The sequence below is a fragment of the Malurus melanocephalus genome, unplaced genomic scaffold, assembly GCF_030028575.1.
Source record: "Malurus melanocephalus ecotype Western Australia unplaced genomic scaffold, MMel_1.1 scaffold_382, whole genome shotgun sequence".
In the NCBI taxonomy this organism is placed as follows: Eukaryota; Metazoa; Chordata; class Aves; order Passeriformes; family Maluridae; genus Malurus; species Malurus melanocephalus.
Window position 1 is genome coordinate 328,769 of NW_026623614.1, and position 15,803 is coordinate 344,571.

At 54.1% G+C, this 15,803-nt stretch overlaps 1 protein-coding gene across 4 annotated transcripts in view; it reads right to left on the reverse strand.

The window, feature by feature from the left end:
• The window catches only part of ZBTB16 (zinc finger and BTB domain containing 16), a 56,775-nt gene that overhangs the window by 16,461 nt on the left and 24,511 nt on the right, over window positions 1-15,803 (reverse strand). For 2 of the 4 annotated variants that reach the window (XM_057379009.1, XM_057379010.1), the window contains exons 3-4: window positions 11,375-11,472; window positions 2,066-2,152 (exon numbers count right to left, since the gene is read on the reverse strand). In XM_057379009.1, the coding sequence (XP_057234992.1) occupies window positions 2,066-2,152; window positions 11,375-11,472 (185 nt within the window). Of the gene's footprint in view, window positions 1-2,065; window positions 2,153-4,586; window positions 7,188-11,374; window positions 11,473-15,803 lie in introns of those variants that run through there. The other 2 variants (XM_057379011.1, XM_057379012.1) reach the window with 2 other exon arrangements.

A 15,803-nucleotide genomic window follows, 5' to 3' on the forward strand; every position in this document is an offset into this window, starting at 1 on the left:
TCGGCACGAGCCCAAAAGCCGTCAGCACGAGCACAGCCCGTGTGCACATCCCCACTCCCAGCGGTGCTGCCGGGGGGTGCTCGGCTGCTATCTCCATGCATTCTGCTTTTYCCTCTACATTTGAGGAGAAGGGGAAGGAATTTTCCACGCTCTCCCCTCCAGCTCCAAGCCTGTGCTGCTGGAAGAGGAGCAGAACAGTCGCTGCTTTTCCGATTGCGGCAGAGCGGGGGCCAAGGACAGCGCACACCCGGAGAGGGCGTCTCAGCCCCGCGTCCGTGGGGCTGCACACAGCACTGCCAGCGCCCTGTTTACAAGCAGGAACCACATTTTTGTGTTTATTCTCGCTTTTTGCCTTGCCTCAGGAAGTGGGGTGTTAGTTTTCCGCTGTGGAGATGAGCAATGCTTGRTGCAGTACGTGTACAACAGTCTGGCTCTGTGTTACTGTCATTTGAAGCAGCAGGGAGGGGAGTGGGGAAAGAAATAACACAAAGGGGGTCCTGGGTGCTGACAGCACACCTGAGAAACAGCCCTGTGTGCTGAAATGAAACCCCAGAASCCTTCCTCTGCTGCACAAAGCTCCAGAGCTGTAGGTTATGTGGGGAAGCAGTGACTGCCTGCAGACAAGCCCCACATCTCCTCTGAACACGGTTTTTGAGCGATGGGTGGGTTTGGACAGCCTGCACCAGACACCCTGCTCAGCTTTTGATGCCATCCCAGAAGGACTACACCTGCCTCTCCACCAAAAAGGGCTACACATTTCTTTTACCTGGAAAGCTGAAAGGTCTTTTGCCAGCCAGCMTGGAGCAAAGAGCTAAGAGGGATGACACCCAAAACAAATCCATTCTGGGAGATGCTGTTATTGGGAAGATGATTAATTATAGCAAGTGAGGGGAGGGATGCTTTCTGTGCCAGCAGAAGAGAGGAAGCTGCCCTGGCCACCCAGCCCCGCTCTGCCATGTTTACAGCCAAGGGCAGTGATGACAAGCTCTCCTTGGGTCACTGCGTCCCCTGCTCTGGTTGCCCATTGCCCTTTGAGCTCTGGGATAGTTCAGCCCCAAGGATTCACCAGCCAAAGGGGTTTAATTCCTACAGGAGTGTCAGGGTTGTGAGCCAAACTGCTCTGCATCTGTGGGACAGTTCTGGGTGCAGGCACCATTGAGCTCCATGGCTTCCAGGGTAACCTCAGTGGTTGGGAAATAGAAGCACAGGGGGAACGAGCTGCTGTTTGTGCAGCCACTTTGAACCCCCTGGGCTGCTCAGCCCTTTGCAGTCAGTCCCTCACTGTGCATGGCCTTCCCTCCTCCTCCTCCTCAGTCCACAGCACCCAGCCTTTCCAAACAGATTGGAATGGCAAACTCAGCCTCCAGCAGGATGGCTCTGGACAGGGAGGGCAAGTACTTGAGGATTTATGGACTGGTGCTGGGCCAGCACAGCTCCATGAGGGGTGACGGCCGCAGCCATTCCCGCCCGGTGACACAGCACTTTGCATCAATCCTCGCACCTCTGGTGTGAAGCCCTGAGCACAGACTGAGTGCCAGTGGCATTTATCAGGGCTTTCAGCACTGAAAGACGAACTGTGCTCAGTTAAACCGCTCCTGATATAGCCCAGGAGGAGCAGGCGCTCTGCCCTGCCTCCAGCCCGGATCTGGAGGGTGAAGGGCTCCACCCGGGACTGCAGGATGTGATTCCCCRAGCAAACCTCACCCAGGCACGATGGACTTTGCAAAAGGCAGAAAGAAATCCTCGTGCTGCTGCTGGTGGCACTGCCGARGGGCTGGGAAGTGCCAGAGCAGAAACGTGTCAGAAGCCAATTTCTCAGAGGTGTTTGGACAGGGACGAGCTTTGCTCGCAGAGGGGACAAACCACCGAATGTTTGTTCTGCCATTGTTTGTCACGTTAATGCTGAGCAATGGAGTAATGGAAATGCACCCAGTGCAAGAGGAGCTGGGGCTGCCTGGGCTGGGCAGAGGCAGAACTGTGGAGGGTCCAGCTCTCTGTTGGGCAAAGGGTGACAAAGGCAGCCCAAATGTTAAACCCTGTCCCAAGTGAAAGGTGTGCCACATACCAGTGTGCGTCTGCCGGTGCGTCTCCAGGGCATCTTCCTTTGAGAACTGGGCACCGCACTGATCGCAGACCAGCGCTTTGGCACCTGCTGGGGAGACAAAAGGGACAGGAAGGTTATTCCAGGGGCAGAAAGACACAGCTGAATGTGCACATGGACACTGCAGGAGCAGTGCCATGGAGGGGTTTCGTGTTTAACGTCCCCTGTGCAGACAGCAAAAGAAGTGCCTCATTCAGCCCTGTGCTCCCRTTCCTTGCACAACACAGCAAAATACAGAGCTGCTTGCCAGGAAAAGATTATTATTATTTTTTTTAAGTCATGAGATACCAATGCATTTCATTAGCACTGTAACTGATCCGATTGTAATTGGTTTCCTGTCCCTTCCCATCGTGGCTGCTGCTGYCGGTACCCAAAGATGCACCTGAKCAGGGATGTGGCTGGAATGGGGCAACTGAGCAAGATTGAGGCATCTTTGACTATTGAAAGAGATGTGGGACTTGGGCAAATCTTAGGAAATTACTACCAACATGTGCTGCTAGCTTGGGTGAGGAAAAAYRCAGGATGCCCAGGAGCAGATAAGTAACTTCCAGATGAAACCAGATTAATGACACACCATATCCAACAGCATCACTGCGGGACAAAGCCACAGCCCCATTTCTTAGATTTGAAGGTTTGATTCATCTGTTGTGAGGAGCTGAATGTGCACTGCCCTGCAGAATGCTGTGCTGCCCATTTTCAGGGGTCCACACTGCCCCTCTGCCCTCCTTCCCACCCCACCGAGCCGTCTGTCCAACCCTTGGGGTGGCATTTGGGGAAAGATCAGTACAGAGGGCAACAGGGAGAGGTATCATGAGACGCATTGAAAAGAGAATTCCTTTGCCTTTAAATTGTCTCAGTAACGGCTGGCTCGCAGGCAGAAATATTTGGCAGCGGTGAAATTAAAAGTGATAAATTTTCTCGCCAAGAGCTGATCGATAATAGCRGTCTCATCTGTTAATCAATATGACAGTCTGCCTGTTTACTGTGCATATGTTGTTCCCCGCCGCCCTCGCCGCGATGTCAAGTTTGCATTCAAAACAACCTGAGAGCACCTGGGCCGTGAGAGGAGAGGAGAGGAGAGGAGCAAACACAGCCAAACTCGGGGTGCTCCGGGGTGGCTCCTCACCCTGCCCCAGCCAGGGACTGCATGCCCGGGTGCTGCCAGGGATGTGGGGATCCCCGGGATGGGGGCAGTGCCAGCGGTGCCCGCTCAGCAGAGCAGGGAGAGGAGCAGTGAAGGTGCTGGGATGGGGAGAAGCTGCCGGGATGGGGAGAAGCTGCCGAATGGGGTGGCGAGGCTGGATCAATAGGGCAGCGGCGGGGGCTGCCCTCGCTCGGCACACGGGGCGGGCAATGCAGCCAGCAGTTGCCAAGGCAATGGCTCTCCATCAGCACTCGGAGCTCTGCCGGCCTCATCGCAGCAAAGTGTGATCCGAGAGGATGCAACCCACCATCTGTGAGGATGCAGCAACCTGGCAGCAACAGGTCCCCGCTGGGCAGGGCAGCACTGAGGTGTGACCCTCCCCGGGGCTGTGCACCGGCAATGCCAGGGGTTCTGTGCTTGGGGAGATTGGGGTGTGCCCCTCCCTGGGGCTGTGCCGGGGTTCTGTGCTTTTTGGGGGATTGGGGTGTGCCCCTCCCTGGGCTGTACATCAGCAATGCCGGGGTCCTGTGCTTTTTGGGGGGATTGATGTGTGCCCCCTCCCTGGGCTGTACATCAGCAATGCCGGGGGTCCTGGGCAGAGCAGCGTTTGGGGTGTGCCCCTCCCTGGGCAATGCCGGGGGTCCTGTGCTTGGGGGGATTGGGGTGTGCCCCTCCCTGGGCTGTACATCAGCAATGTCACGATCCTGTGCTTTTTGCGGGGTTGGGGTGTGCCCCTCCCTGGGCAATGCCGGGGTCCTGTGCTTGGCGGGGTTTGCTGCATCTCCAGGCTGACACACAGCAGAGTCCTGTTAAACACGGGCTTTGCTCTTCCCTTCCCCATTTCCCAGTGGGATCGGTGGGGAGCAGAGACGTGCCCGTGCCCTCCACAAGCCGTGGCCAGAGGGGCTGCAGGAGGCACAGCCCGGCGAGGCAAAGGCGGCCGGCATCTGGCTGGGGGGCGGCGGGGGGGCAGGAAAAATTCCTGGCGAGGCGAAAATAAACAGGGCAAATGCAGGGAGGAGCCGGGTGCACTGGCTTACATAAGGAAGCACAGTGTGTACCAAAACAGCGGACCCAAAAAAAGCCGGAGCTGTCAGAACAATGAGTACAGACGCGGGGCATTTACAGCAGGCGCTGCCGTACAGTTTTATTTACAGTACCTCTTATCAGCGCGGGAACAGCACGCCGCCTGCCAATTTCCAAAGGCCAGGACTGCGTGTTCTTTCCCTCAAGTAGATGTGTACTCCAGGCGGGGGGAATTTTTTTTCTGCCTTTTTTTTTTTTTTTTTTTCTCCTCCGCACCACCACCCCTGATGCGGAGCCAGATTTCCTTTTATGTACACACGCCGGCGGGGAGGGGGAGGAGGAGGAGGAAGGCGGCGATTGAATATGTAAATAGTTCAAGGTTAATTTTACTATGTGAGTCACCGGGAAAAATGTCATCCAACATCTCAGCTTCTTATAACAGGGCTCAGAAAAAAAACCACCACGGCTTGCTGTTTGTTATGAAAGGGAGCAGGACATGCTGGAAAGTGGAGCTCATGGCAGGGCTCTCTTCTCCCCCCTTGCCTTTCTCCTGCTTTAAACAGAAACCATCAGCCTCTCGAATGCACGCTCAGCTTTGGGCAGGGTATATTTAGCCAGCGCCTTGCATCACCTACGATATATAGATATGTGGGGATGATATCTGGGGATGATCTCCTCGATGGGATGGGATGGGATGGGACTCCGCGTGCTGCCAAGTATCGGCCGTGTTTCGGCGCGAGCCCTGCTGCTGGCACCAACCCCTCTGCTGTACATTTATATCTGCACAAGGAAATTTATAGCCCCTGCCTAATAAAGGTCCCTGGTGTGAGCGGGTGAGGAGCTGCTGCTCGTTCCATGCAGTGCCATCCACGCAGTCATCCCTGCCCCACGAGCCCCCAAACAGGGCTGGAGCTGCTCAGGTCTGCAGTGCCCCCAGCAAAACCACAAGGAGGGGAAAAACACAGGTTGGACTTCATCATCTTGGAGGTTCTTTCCAGCCTTAATGGTTCTACGATTCTCTTATTTAATTTTCCCTCCGAAAAATGTGAGGTAACAGGTTTTTGGGATGTTTGGTGGCTCCTGGGAGTGGAATGCCCATGGATCACCAACAGGAAGGGCTGAGCTCCCTCCAGCCACTTTAGCTCAGTTGGTGCATGACAGAAGTCATCTTGTTACAGCCACCAGGACCCCAACAGCCCCTCCCAATGCCCATCACTGAATTACTTTATTGGGGAGGAGAAACTTCCGCGGGGCTGGAGGCCGAGTGGCTGCGGGAGAGGCACTCTGAACTCCACTCAGGAAAAGAGAAGGAATAAAGGAAAAAGAGGGACTGCCAGCATCCTCTGGAGGAGGAGGAGGAAGATGGTTAAGGGAGGAGGAAGATGGGAAATGGGTGAGGAGAGTGGTGGGGGAGGATCTGGAAATGGCCCTGCCAGTGCAATGTGACATCCCCTCCCTCAACAGAAGGGATTAATAAAAATTTRGGATTATATATTATTAACAGGCTGTAATTGGTGAGAAGATGGGGATGGGGGGGGGAAATATGGATTAAAAAAACAATGGCAAGTAAATTTATGCATTGCCGCTGCTTTACTACCTAATTAATTCAGTAATTTCAAAAACAATTTTATTTATGTTCCGTTTACCACATCAGAAGTGCAAAGAAAAAAAGCACCAAACCACAGTGATGCTAAAATAATACCTCAAGGCATCTATTTTTAATCAGTGAAAAAAAAAGAGAAAAAAAGAGAAGAGCCAGCCCAGTTTCTATACAATCTCTGCCAGGCAGACCACCAACTCAGGGAGCGCAGCAGCCGAGCCCTCTGCGAGTGCCTTCCTGGCTGCCGAAAACAGAGCTTGTCAAAAAAAAAAAAAACAAATCCATAATGGCCTGAGGCTCCTCTCCAATCTATTTTCTGCTCAGCTGGTTTTAAATGAAGTTATTATGAGTCATTAAAACACCCGCAAGCCTGTGGAAGTCAGCCAATTACAATTTTAAATTTAGCCTGTTCTCTCCCCATTCTCTTGTTTTCTTCTTTTGCCCATATCAAGCCATTTTTGGATTTTTATTATTGCCATTATTATTATTATTRTTGTTATTATTTTTATTAATCGTTATTTCCCTTCTCCCCTGTTTCACCCAAGTGGAAGAGACAAGTCATGAAAACCTTTGTGCTAAAAAAATACAGAAGAGAAACTCAAGAAGGGCCAAAAAAAGACAGAGCTGCAGAGCAGGCCTGGAGAGTCAGCTTCAGCTCCTGCTTCCCAAAGTRCCACGGAAAGGCAAGAATTCATATCAGAAAAGTGAGGTGTGGGCATTGCAGAGTGAGGAGGGATTGCTGGAGTGATGGAGACTCATCCCAGCAGGATTCTGTGGCAGCATCTCCGGGCTGCCCTTGGGAAGCACCTGGAAGGATGGAGAAGGGCCGGGGGTGGGTGAGGGGTGTCACTGTGTCACCAGCAGTGCCACCACCCAGCCTGGGCCAGGCAGTGCCACCAACTCCTGCCCTGCACAGGGACCGGTGGAGCAGGGGGCATTTTCATTTAAAAACAATAATTGAACTGCAGGTTTTAACTTGGGAGCCCAAACTGTCAGGTTTGTACACAGCCCCCTTTGCTGTSGCCCTGCCAGTGCCACTCTCTGCAGCAGCATCCTCTCCACAGGGAGAGAACGCCAGAGCCCGTGGCTGGCAGGAGCGAGCACGGCGCGTACTGCACAGCCCATAAAACTCCAAACAGCCTCCAGACACTCCTGCAATCGTCCTCCATCAAAACACTTTGTCTTGCATACAGAAATGCGGCGGGGCGCCGCTCGGAATACCAAATCAGCCCGTGACGGTGCGGGGAGGCGGCTCCTTGGCAACCGGGGGGGCTTCGCCACCGCCGCCGCTCGACAGGAAACAAAATCTGTCAAGCCTGTTGGGCAAATGATAAACATTAGCGGTATTAAAAAAAAAAAAACAACACAAAAGCTGCATAAACGACTGGCGAGCACACGGGGAGGGGTGGGCAGGGATGGGGGGGCTCCTGCCCCATTCACCCCCAGCCCMAGCCAGGGGCTCTCCAGAACCACGACCTGGGGGAAGTTTTGGAAGTTTCCCCCTCCAGCAGAAAGTGGGTGGGCAGTGATGGCCACGAACAYTGTGAGGGAAGAAGACAGATGGATGGACATGGGATGTGTTGGGTGTGTGTGAGGGGTCCTGGTGCCCTGCTCTGCACCCCACCTTCAATAATGTCAATCACATCRATAACGTCAATAATGCCAATAACAAGCGATGGCCAAATCAAGGCAGCAGTGACAGACAGTGGGTAAAAAATAAACATATTTCATCAGGTGAGGGCGGGGAGAAGCAAGAAGCTGGCTTCARCCCAGCAGCCAGGTCCAGGAACCTGGCCAAAACAGAAGCTAAAAAGCAAACCATATTCTTCTGGTCTCAGCTTAGGCTCTCGAGGCAGAGGATGGGGAGGGGAGGGGAGGGGGGGGTTAAGAGAAATGTATTTTTCATCAGCCAGTGTATAATTTATAAACAGCATTAAACAGTTTTTGTTTTCTTTCTTCCTCTCCCCCGTGTGCGCGGCTTGGCCGGCAGTCAAGCCTGCATTAATTTCTGCTGTGGGTACAGTGTGTTCTTGGATGCACATCTGCGGATGATCATAAACGCGGGAACGCTGGCAGAACATCCAGACCTGCCGGCAGCCGCTGACATCACCCGGAGCGAGCGGGACGGCGGCCAGGGCGGGGGCTGAGGGCTCCGGGGAAGCGCTGGGACCGGCCGGGATGGGGGAGAGAAGCCTGCACCCTGCACGGACACCCTACAGATACCCTACAGACACCCGGGACAGGGGGAGAGAAGCCTGCACCCTGCATGGATACCCTACAGATACCCTACAGACACCCGGGACAGGGGGAGAGAAGCCTGCACCCTGCACGGACACCGGGACACAGAACCCTGCACAGATACCCTGCACGGACACCCTACAGACACCCGGGACAGACACCCTACAGACAGCCTGCACAGACACCCTGCACAGACACCTGGGACAGACCCTGCACAGATACCCTACAGACATCCTGCACGGCCACTCTGCACAGCCACCCTACAGACACCCGGGAAAGGGACACAGACCCTGCACAGACACCCGGGAGAGGGACACAAACCCTGCACAGCCACCCTACAGACACCTGGGACAGCCACCCTGCACAGCCACCGTGCACAGCCACCCTGGGGACACAGAACCCTGCACAGCCACCCGGGAGAGGGACACAGACCCTGCACAAAGGGACACGGAACCCGGAATGGCCCGGGATGAGCCCCTCTGCGGCCCCTCTGGGCAGGGAGAGGTGACGGTGCCATGTGCCCTTCCCTCCTCAGGTGCCACCCGTACATTGGACCCCACAACCCCGGACAGAATCCCATTCCCCAGTGGCACCTTGGGGCTCTCTTCTGCCTCTCCTGATGATGAAGGAGGATATTGGGTGGGGATGGAGGGTGTGAGGACACACACCAGGGCTCTGCAGGGCTGCTGCCTGCATTTCCCCGTGCTGCCCTTGGGTAATCCCTGCACACTGTCGCTGTTCCCACAGTTCCAGCCTGGGATGGACAAGGGCTGCTSAGCCATCTCCACAGCACACATTCTGCTGGATGGAGAGCCAGAGCAATGGGGGACAGGCAGAAACTCACTCTCCTTCCTGTCCWGGGGAACAAACCCAGCTCAGTAACCTGTGTCCCAGGCTGAGTGAGCACACACCGAGCATCACTCCGGGCTGGATGCAGGGAGGAGCAGCTCAGACTCCTGCTGAAACCAACAGCACAGTCAAACCACAGCACAGACGAGCAGGGTCTGCCACCTCACCTTCCCTGACAATTTCTGGGACAGGAGCAACTCTGATCCTTGGAGGCCTCTGAGAGCTCTCTGCCAGCAGGGCAGGCAGGGACAGACTTTGCATGGCACAGGGGCTTTACATTCACCCTTTATACTGAGAGACAGCACGGGGCTGAGCATTTACCCTGCACCTGCAGGGCTGTGGCACCACAGTGCTGTGTGTCCAGCCCACCCTGTCACAGAACCACAGACCCCAGCACAGCCCCACAGCCCCCAGTGCTGGCCCCAGCCAGGGCCTCAATTAGGAAGCTAAACCATCAACACTTCCATGGTTTATGGTAAAGCTGCAGATATCAACCCCCTTGAACACTTTTTGGCACCAGGGCTGGAGTAGGATGCCAGGGGGCACACGCCACCCCAGCACAAACTCCCAGTTAAACCCACGGTCCATTGGTGTGGAGTCAGAGCTGCCCTCAGAGCTGCACACAAACCCCACACCACTGCTCCTGCACAACCTTGCTGYGTCCAGGGCTGGCGGAGGGGGGAGGCGAGGGAAGAGGTGCAAAGGTCTCCTGCTTTAATAAATAACAGCGCTGGAATTCACAGCGGCTGTTTGCGAGGCACAGCTCTCCCCGCCCCCCGCCGTCCTCACCGGATTTACCAAAAAAAAAAAAAGGAAAAAAAATTAATCCTGTGCGATGACAAGCTTGGCTCGGCGTTCACTGTACATACTGTACCCACAAAGCTGGCTGCCTGCCAGGGACGGGCTGTGAGCCAGCACGACCATAACAAACATGAACCGTGAGCACCAGAGCTGGGGAGAGCAGCATCCTTAACCTGGGGGAGCAGCATCCTTAACCCCAGTGTTGGGGGAACATCCTTAACCCCAGTGATGGGGGAACATCCTTAACCCCAAAGCTGGAGGGAATAGCATCCTTAACCCCAGAACTGGGGGGACCATCCTTAACCCAGAGCTGGGTGAACATCCTTAACCTGGGGGAGCAGCATCCTTAACCCCAGAGCTGGGGGGAACATCCTTAACCCAGAGCTGGGGGGAACATCCTTAACCCCAGAGCTGGGGGAACATCCTTAACCCCAGAGCTGGGGGGAACATCCTTAACCCCTGAGCTGGGGGAACATCCTTAACCTGGGGGGAACATCCTTAACCCAGAGCTGGGGGAACATCCTTAACCCCAGAGCTGGGGAGAGCAGCATCCTTAACCTGGGGGGAACATCCTTAACCCCAGAGCTGGGGGAACATCCTTAACCCCAGTGATGGGGGAACATCCTTAACCCCAGAGCTGGGGGGAACATCCTTAACCCCAGAGCTGGGGGAACATCCTTAACCCCAGAGCTGGGGGAACATCCTTAACCCCAAAGCTGGGGGAGCAGCATCCCAGGGCCATCCCCCACAATCTGCTGCTGTCTGCAGCCACTCTGAGGAACTCATGCCTACCCAAATAGTGGTGGGATGAGGATGGGATCAGAGCTGGGTTTATTGACCCAAAAACCAGAAAGCAGCACCTGGCCAGAAGCAGCACACCCCCACCCCAGGAACAAGAGGCGTGGGGGGGTTGGGGAACTGAAAATGGGTGAAAAAAAAGATAAAAGTGTATAAAAGCATTTCAAATATAATACAGCTTCCCTGCCAAGCTACGTGCAAATAGCTCTGTGGCTACAGTTCCTGCCACCCCTCAAAGATCTGTCCCCAAAGCAGGAGGACAAGGACTCTCAACTGAGTCCAGGAGTCCCCGTCCATCTCCAGTTCTCCCATCAGACTGCCTGGACTGCACCCCACAGGAAACATCAGCTGACACGGAACTGCAGAGCACAAATCTTCCTCCAGTGCAGTGCTCCAGCCCCTATCTATTTAATTAAAGGCCCTGGAGCCTGTGAACCTGCTACTTGGATTCATTAGGCAGTTGAGGCCTAATTCTGCAGTTCTGCTAACGAACCTGGGGCCAGAGGTGGAAACAATGCTCAAGCTATGAGCAGGGCTGACCATGAGCAGCTGCGTGGCATGTAGAGTCTGTTATTCTGAGCTGCTTAGTCTGGAAAATATTTCCACAATTAAGGAATTGAAAACAAACTCCAAAATAGAAAATTTAAATAAATCAAATTACTGGGCACTGGAGAACAAGTTTGTAATGTGCTGCCCGGGGAAGGGTGCACGTGTCTGTTGAAGAGAAGTTGTGTGAGCTGGATGGCCACAGCATCCCTGGATGGACATGAGAGCAAACCCCAGCCCAGCCCCAGCCCAGCACCCCCTCCCAGCTCACCTGAATGAGCCAGCAAATGCATTCGCAGCCTCAAACTGTCCAGGAACCGCTTCCCACACAGCTCACATCCGTACGTCTTCATCCCACTGTGCAGCTTCCTGGGGGAGAACAAAGGAGGGTGAGTCCTGAATGGGGGAAAGGGACCCAAAACAGCACCAAAAACCACCTAGGGCTTCCTGCAGCTCCCAAAGCCAAAGCTGGGGCAGCACTGCAGGGAGGGCACGGACAGGGGATCCCGTGTGATTGCCCAGGGCTGAGGAGAAAACCCTCTCCCATCACTGCCAGTCATTGCTGCTATTGCTGGAGCCTTTCAATAAACCYGATAAATCTGAAATCTGCAGTTAAGGCAAAGTCTGTGTTGGCAAACTCCTTCCCCRTGCTCTGAGTGCTTTTGAAAAAGGCGTTGTACTCCAAAAAAAAACCCGACCACTTTAAGAGGTTGTTTGTGTGCATTTCTAACCAAATCCCAATTTCCATCCAAATTCAGCATGACACGAGTCACAAGCAACAAACACAACCAGCAGCTCACAAACAGGAAATGTGCCACTCAGTGTTTCCTGGCAGCCCCAGGTAGAGCGAGCTGCACCCGGGAGCATTGCACAACCTCTGAGCACAACACTGCCCACCCCAAAGTGTGCTGGGGCTGAGCATCTCACAGCCACGGGACAGGAGGGGCCCTGTGCCAGGGCACCAGCACAGCACAACCCCAGAAATGGGTGAAATGGGGGATACAGCACAACCCCAGCAATGGGAGACACAGCACAACCCCAGCAATGGGGGACACAGCACGACCCCAGCAGTGGTGCCACAGTGTCCAGACTCTCCATCACTGCCCACTCTTTGCTGTGAGCACACTGGTGCTCCATCCTTGGAGCTCTGGACCAAGCAGTGACCATTAACAATCAGTGTYAAAGGAGCACTGTCCGAGTCTACAACAAGCAATGAACCCCATCCAGTCCCATCTCACCCCAAGGCATTGCTGCTGTCCCTGGCAGCCTCTCCAGGCCCATCTTCCCTCCCCTTTGGGATCAGTCACTGCTCAGAAATGCAGAGATGCACCCTGACAGCCCCTGCTGCTAAGGGCACATGGAGGGACACAACGCCTGCAATGGGGGCTCAGTGCTTTATTTCACCCTCTCCACTGGTGACAAACAGATCCTTTGCACACCCACCTGGGTCAGTGCCTGACAGGCAGCCTGAGCCCCCAATGCATGGGCTGCTGCCTGCCAGCTCTCAGTCACTGTGAACCCCTCAGACCTGAGGCTGGGGAGGACTCGGGACGTGCAAAGTTTCACCATGGATGGTGTAAACAGAGAAGTTTTTGTGTGTTGAGGAGTAACACAGCCCATCGTGTGTGCCGACCTCTGATTGCAGCCACCATTTATCATCTCTCCGCAGCAGGACCGGAGCATTTCATTTGCATTGTTGCCAAAGACAAAACAGGACTGGTCCTGTCCAGGGCTGGATGTGGACGTTCTCATGGGAGAGCTCAGCCCCAGCTGTGCAGGATTGTGGGGATCATGCAACTGTTGTGCTCCAAAAAACGGCGTGCGTTACCTCCCCTGAGGTGTAGGTTTAATTGGTGCAAAGCTGCTGCTGCTCTGACTCTAAACAAGAACAACCCAAACTTCTGCAGAGAGTCAAGAGCCCCAGGCCATCCCTGCCCCATGGGGCTCAGGGGCTGGTACCCTAACCCTAAACCCTAACCCTAAACCCTAATCCTAAACCCTAAACCCTAATGCTAAACCCTAACCCTAACCCTAAACCCTAACCCCAAACCCTAACTCCTAACCCTAACCCCTAACCCTAACCCTAAACCCTAAACCCTAAACCCTAACCCTAAACCCTAAACCCTAACCCTAAACCCTAAACCCAACCCTAACCCTACCCTAACCCAGCCCTGCAGCCCACCCTGCAGACCCTGAACAGCAGCACGGGAAGGGTCGGAGCAGGAGCAGACCCCGTGATGTTCAGGGTTTAGGGTTTAGGGTTGCTCTGCAGAGCAGAAGGGAGACGAAAGGAGCAGGAGYTGGTTTCAATTCTCAACTTTGCTGTATAATGTAATTATTAATCAGGCTTGTCCTGAATTCACTGTGTCATAGCGGAGGATTAGGAGTCATGCACGAATTCAGGCCAAGAAGGTTTACAATCCAAAGGATTTATCCTCCTTGCAAAAATAAATAAAACACCAGCCTCCTGACAGGGCTCCGCTGCCAACGAGCAGCTCAATAAGTGACAACCTTCTCATTTTGCATTTTTAATTTGGGACATGCCTGTCACACTCCCTGGCTCGGGCTGCATTCGCTCCTGCACTTAACACTGGGTTCAAACCATATTGTCAGGAAGAGCAGAGCAAGCTCAGGGTCTGCACTGCCCCTTCTGAGGCCAGAATGCCCTTTCCCTGAATTACAGCCTAACTGGTTAATTAGTTCAAGTAAAACATGGAAGTTTGGGTTTGGTTTTTTTTTAAGTGAGTATCAAGGAACAGAGAAACAGAAGTCCAAATTTCCTTCCTCTGCATCTCCCAAACTTTATGGCAAACACGACCTCTTCTCCCACCTTCCAGGGCAGAGTGGGGAAAGAAGGGAATGAGGAGATCTCCAGCACTGCTGGTGCCAGGGCACCCTGGAAATCCTCACTGGCACCTGCGATGTCCCCAGTTCACATCCTCCCCTCATTGTTTCACGGGGCACCGGGGTGCTCAATGAGTAATTTACTTGCGATATCTCTATCAACAAATTTCAGCGACAACAAAAAGTTTTCCGCTGAGCGCCTGCCTCCAGGACGCTCTTATCACTCGCCATCTTGCACGGTCCCTTTCAACAAGGTCTGAAAGCGCTTTATCTGCTCCATTTCCCGGCAGCGAAATATGATTGAAATGTTCTATTTCTGCTCGCCGGATTAAGGAGATGTTGCAAAACTGCACAAAAACCTGGCAGATGTAAGCAAGGTATTATGGCTGCTCGGGCTGTTAAGATCTGAGGGGAAAGATCAATATGTGCTTCTGAAGTTGTGCCTCCAGAAAGAGGGGGTGGGGGAGTGAACGGCATTAAAACACATCCCAGTGCTGCCCAAACTCTGTGCCAAAAGATAAACCCTTCTTTATTATTCCAATCTGAGGCTGAAACGGTGCTGCTTTCTCCTCCAAGCTCCCCACAAGCTCATCAACTGAGCAGGTGCCCATGGGATGGAGAGCAAGCGGGAAAAGTGCCTTTTTTTGCAAAAAGAGGGTTTTCCTCCAGTTCCCACTCAATGACCCACTCGAAGCCATGGAAATGAAGCCACTCAAAGGCTCCAGGTTGTGAGATGTCATTGGGGGATGCTCCCACAGCGAGGATGGCCCAGGTGATGAGGATGCCCAGGACACCAAGSGTGCCCATGGCACAGAGTCCCAGGGCTGGATCCGACCTTCCCGAGCCATCCCAGAGGAGGGCTGGGCTCTGCAGGCGGAATGGGAACCCAGGGACACACCCTCCCCTCCCAGCCCCGGCAAACAAAAGCCGGGCCAGAGGTGGCCCCTCGCAAGCTGCCGGTAATTAAAAAGGCCTGTAAATGCCCCACAAAAAGCACTTCAAAGGGATGGTGACTCCAGCGAGACTGCGTGGTGTAAAAATTACGAGTTTTCCCCACAGGGTGCTTTGTGTGAAAAGGCCAGGGCCGGTGGCAAACACCACTGGCCACTCCTGAGGGATGCAGGGGACTGGCAGAGCATCTCGGGGTACATAGAGATGGAGCATCCTGAGGTGTGGGGGCAGCCCTGGTACCCAAAGAGCACTGCAGTGTCCCACTGCCACCACAGGCAAATCTCTGCTCTGCTCTGCCTGCTTAAACCCTGCCTAAAGCAGCCTTCTCGTACCCCAGCCCCTCCTCACCACCCCTTTTTGGAAGCGGAGGAGACCCCCGCCCCTCCCCTCCCCTTCCTCCATGCTGAACGAGACGCATGGCTCCTGGCCATTTGATTACTTTTAAGTGTGTATTTTCCCCCTCAAACAGAGTGAATACAATGGTTAGGAAATTTGACAGAAAACTATTCCAAGCCATTTATTGCCTTAATGCGCACCTTTGTCCAACAGGCAGTTTTGACAGGAGCGATAAATTCCAAATTTATGTCAACAGAGCATATGTTGAACACCTCATTTCTGAGCTAAAGCGGCATGCTGCCCCATAAATCACCCTTCTGTTTGAAATGAAAGTAGATTACGGGCCCATGTTATTGAGCAGTTAGAGCCATAGTCATATAAATCAGAACTTTTAACTGCAGGCGATCCGTTCCTCAATTAACCAAAGGGCACTTTGTCATCTGCGGGCCAGGGCACAGCCTGGCAGGGTGGGCACGCCAGGGGAGGGGAGAGCCCTCGCTGCCCTGGAAAGGGACTGTGCAGAGGGGCTTTGGTCGGTACCTGCTGGAGCAGAGAGCCCTGAGACACAG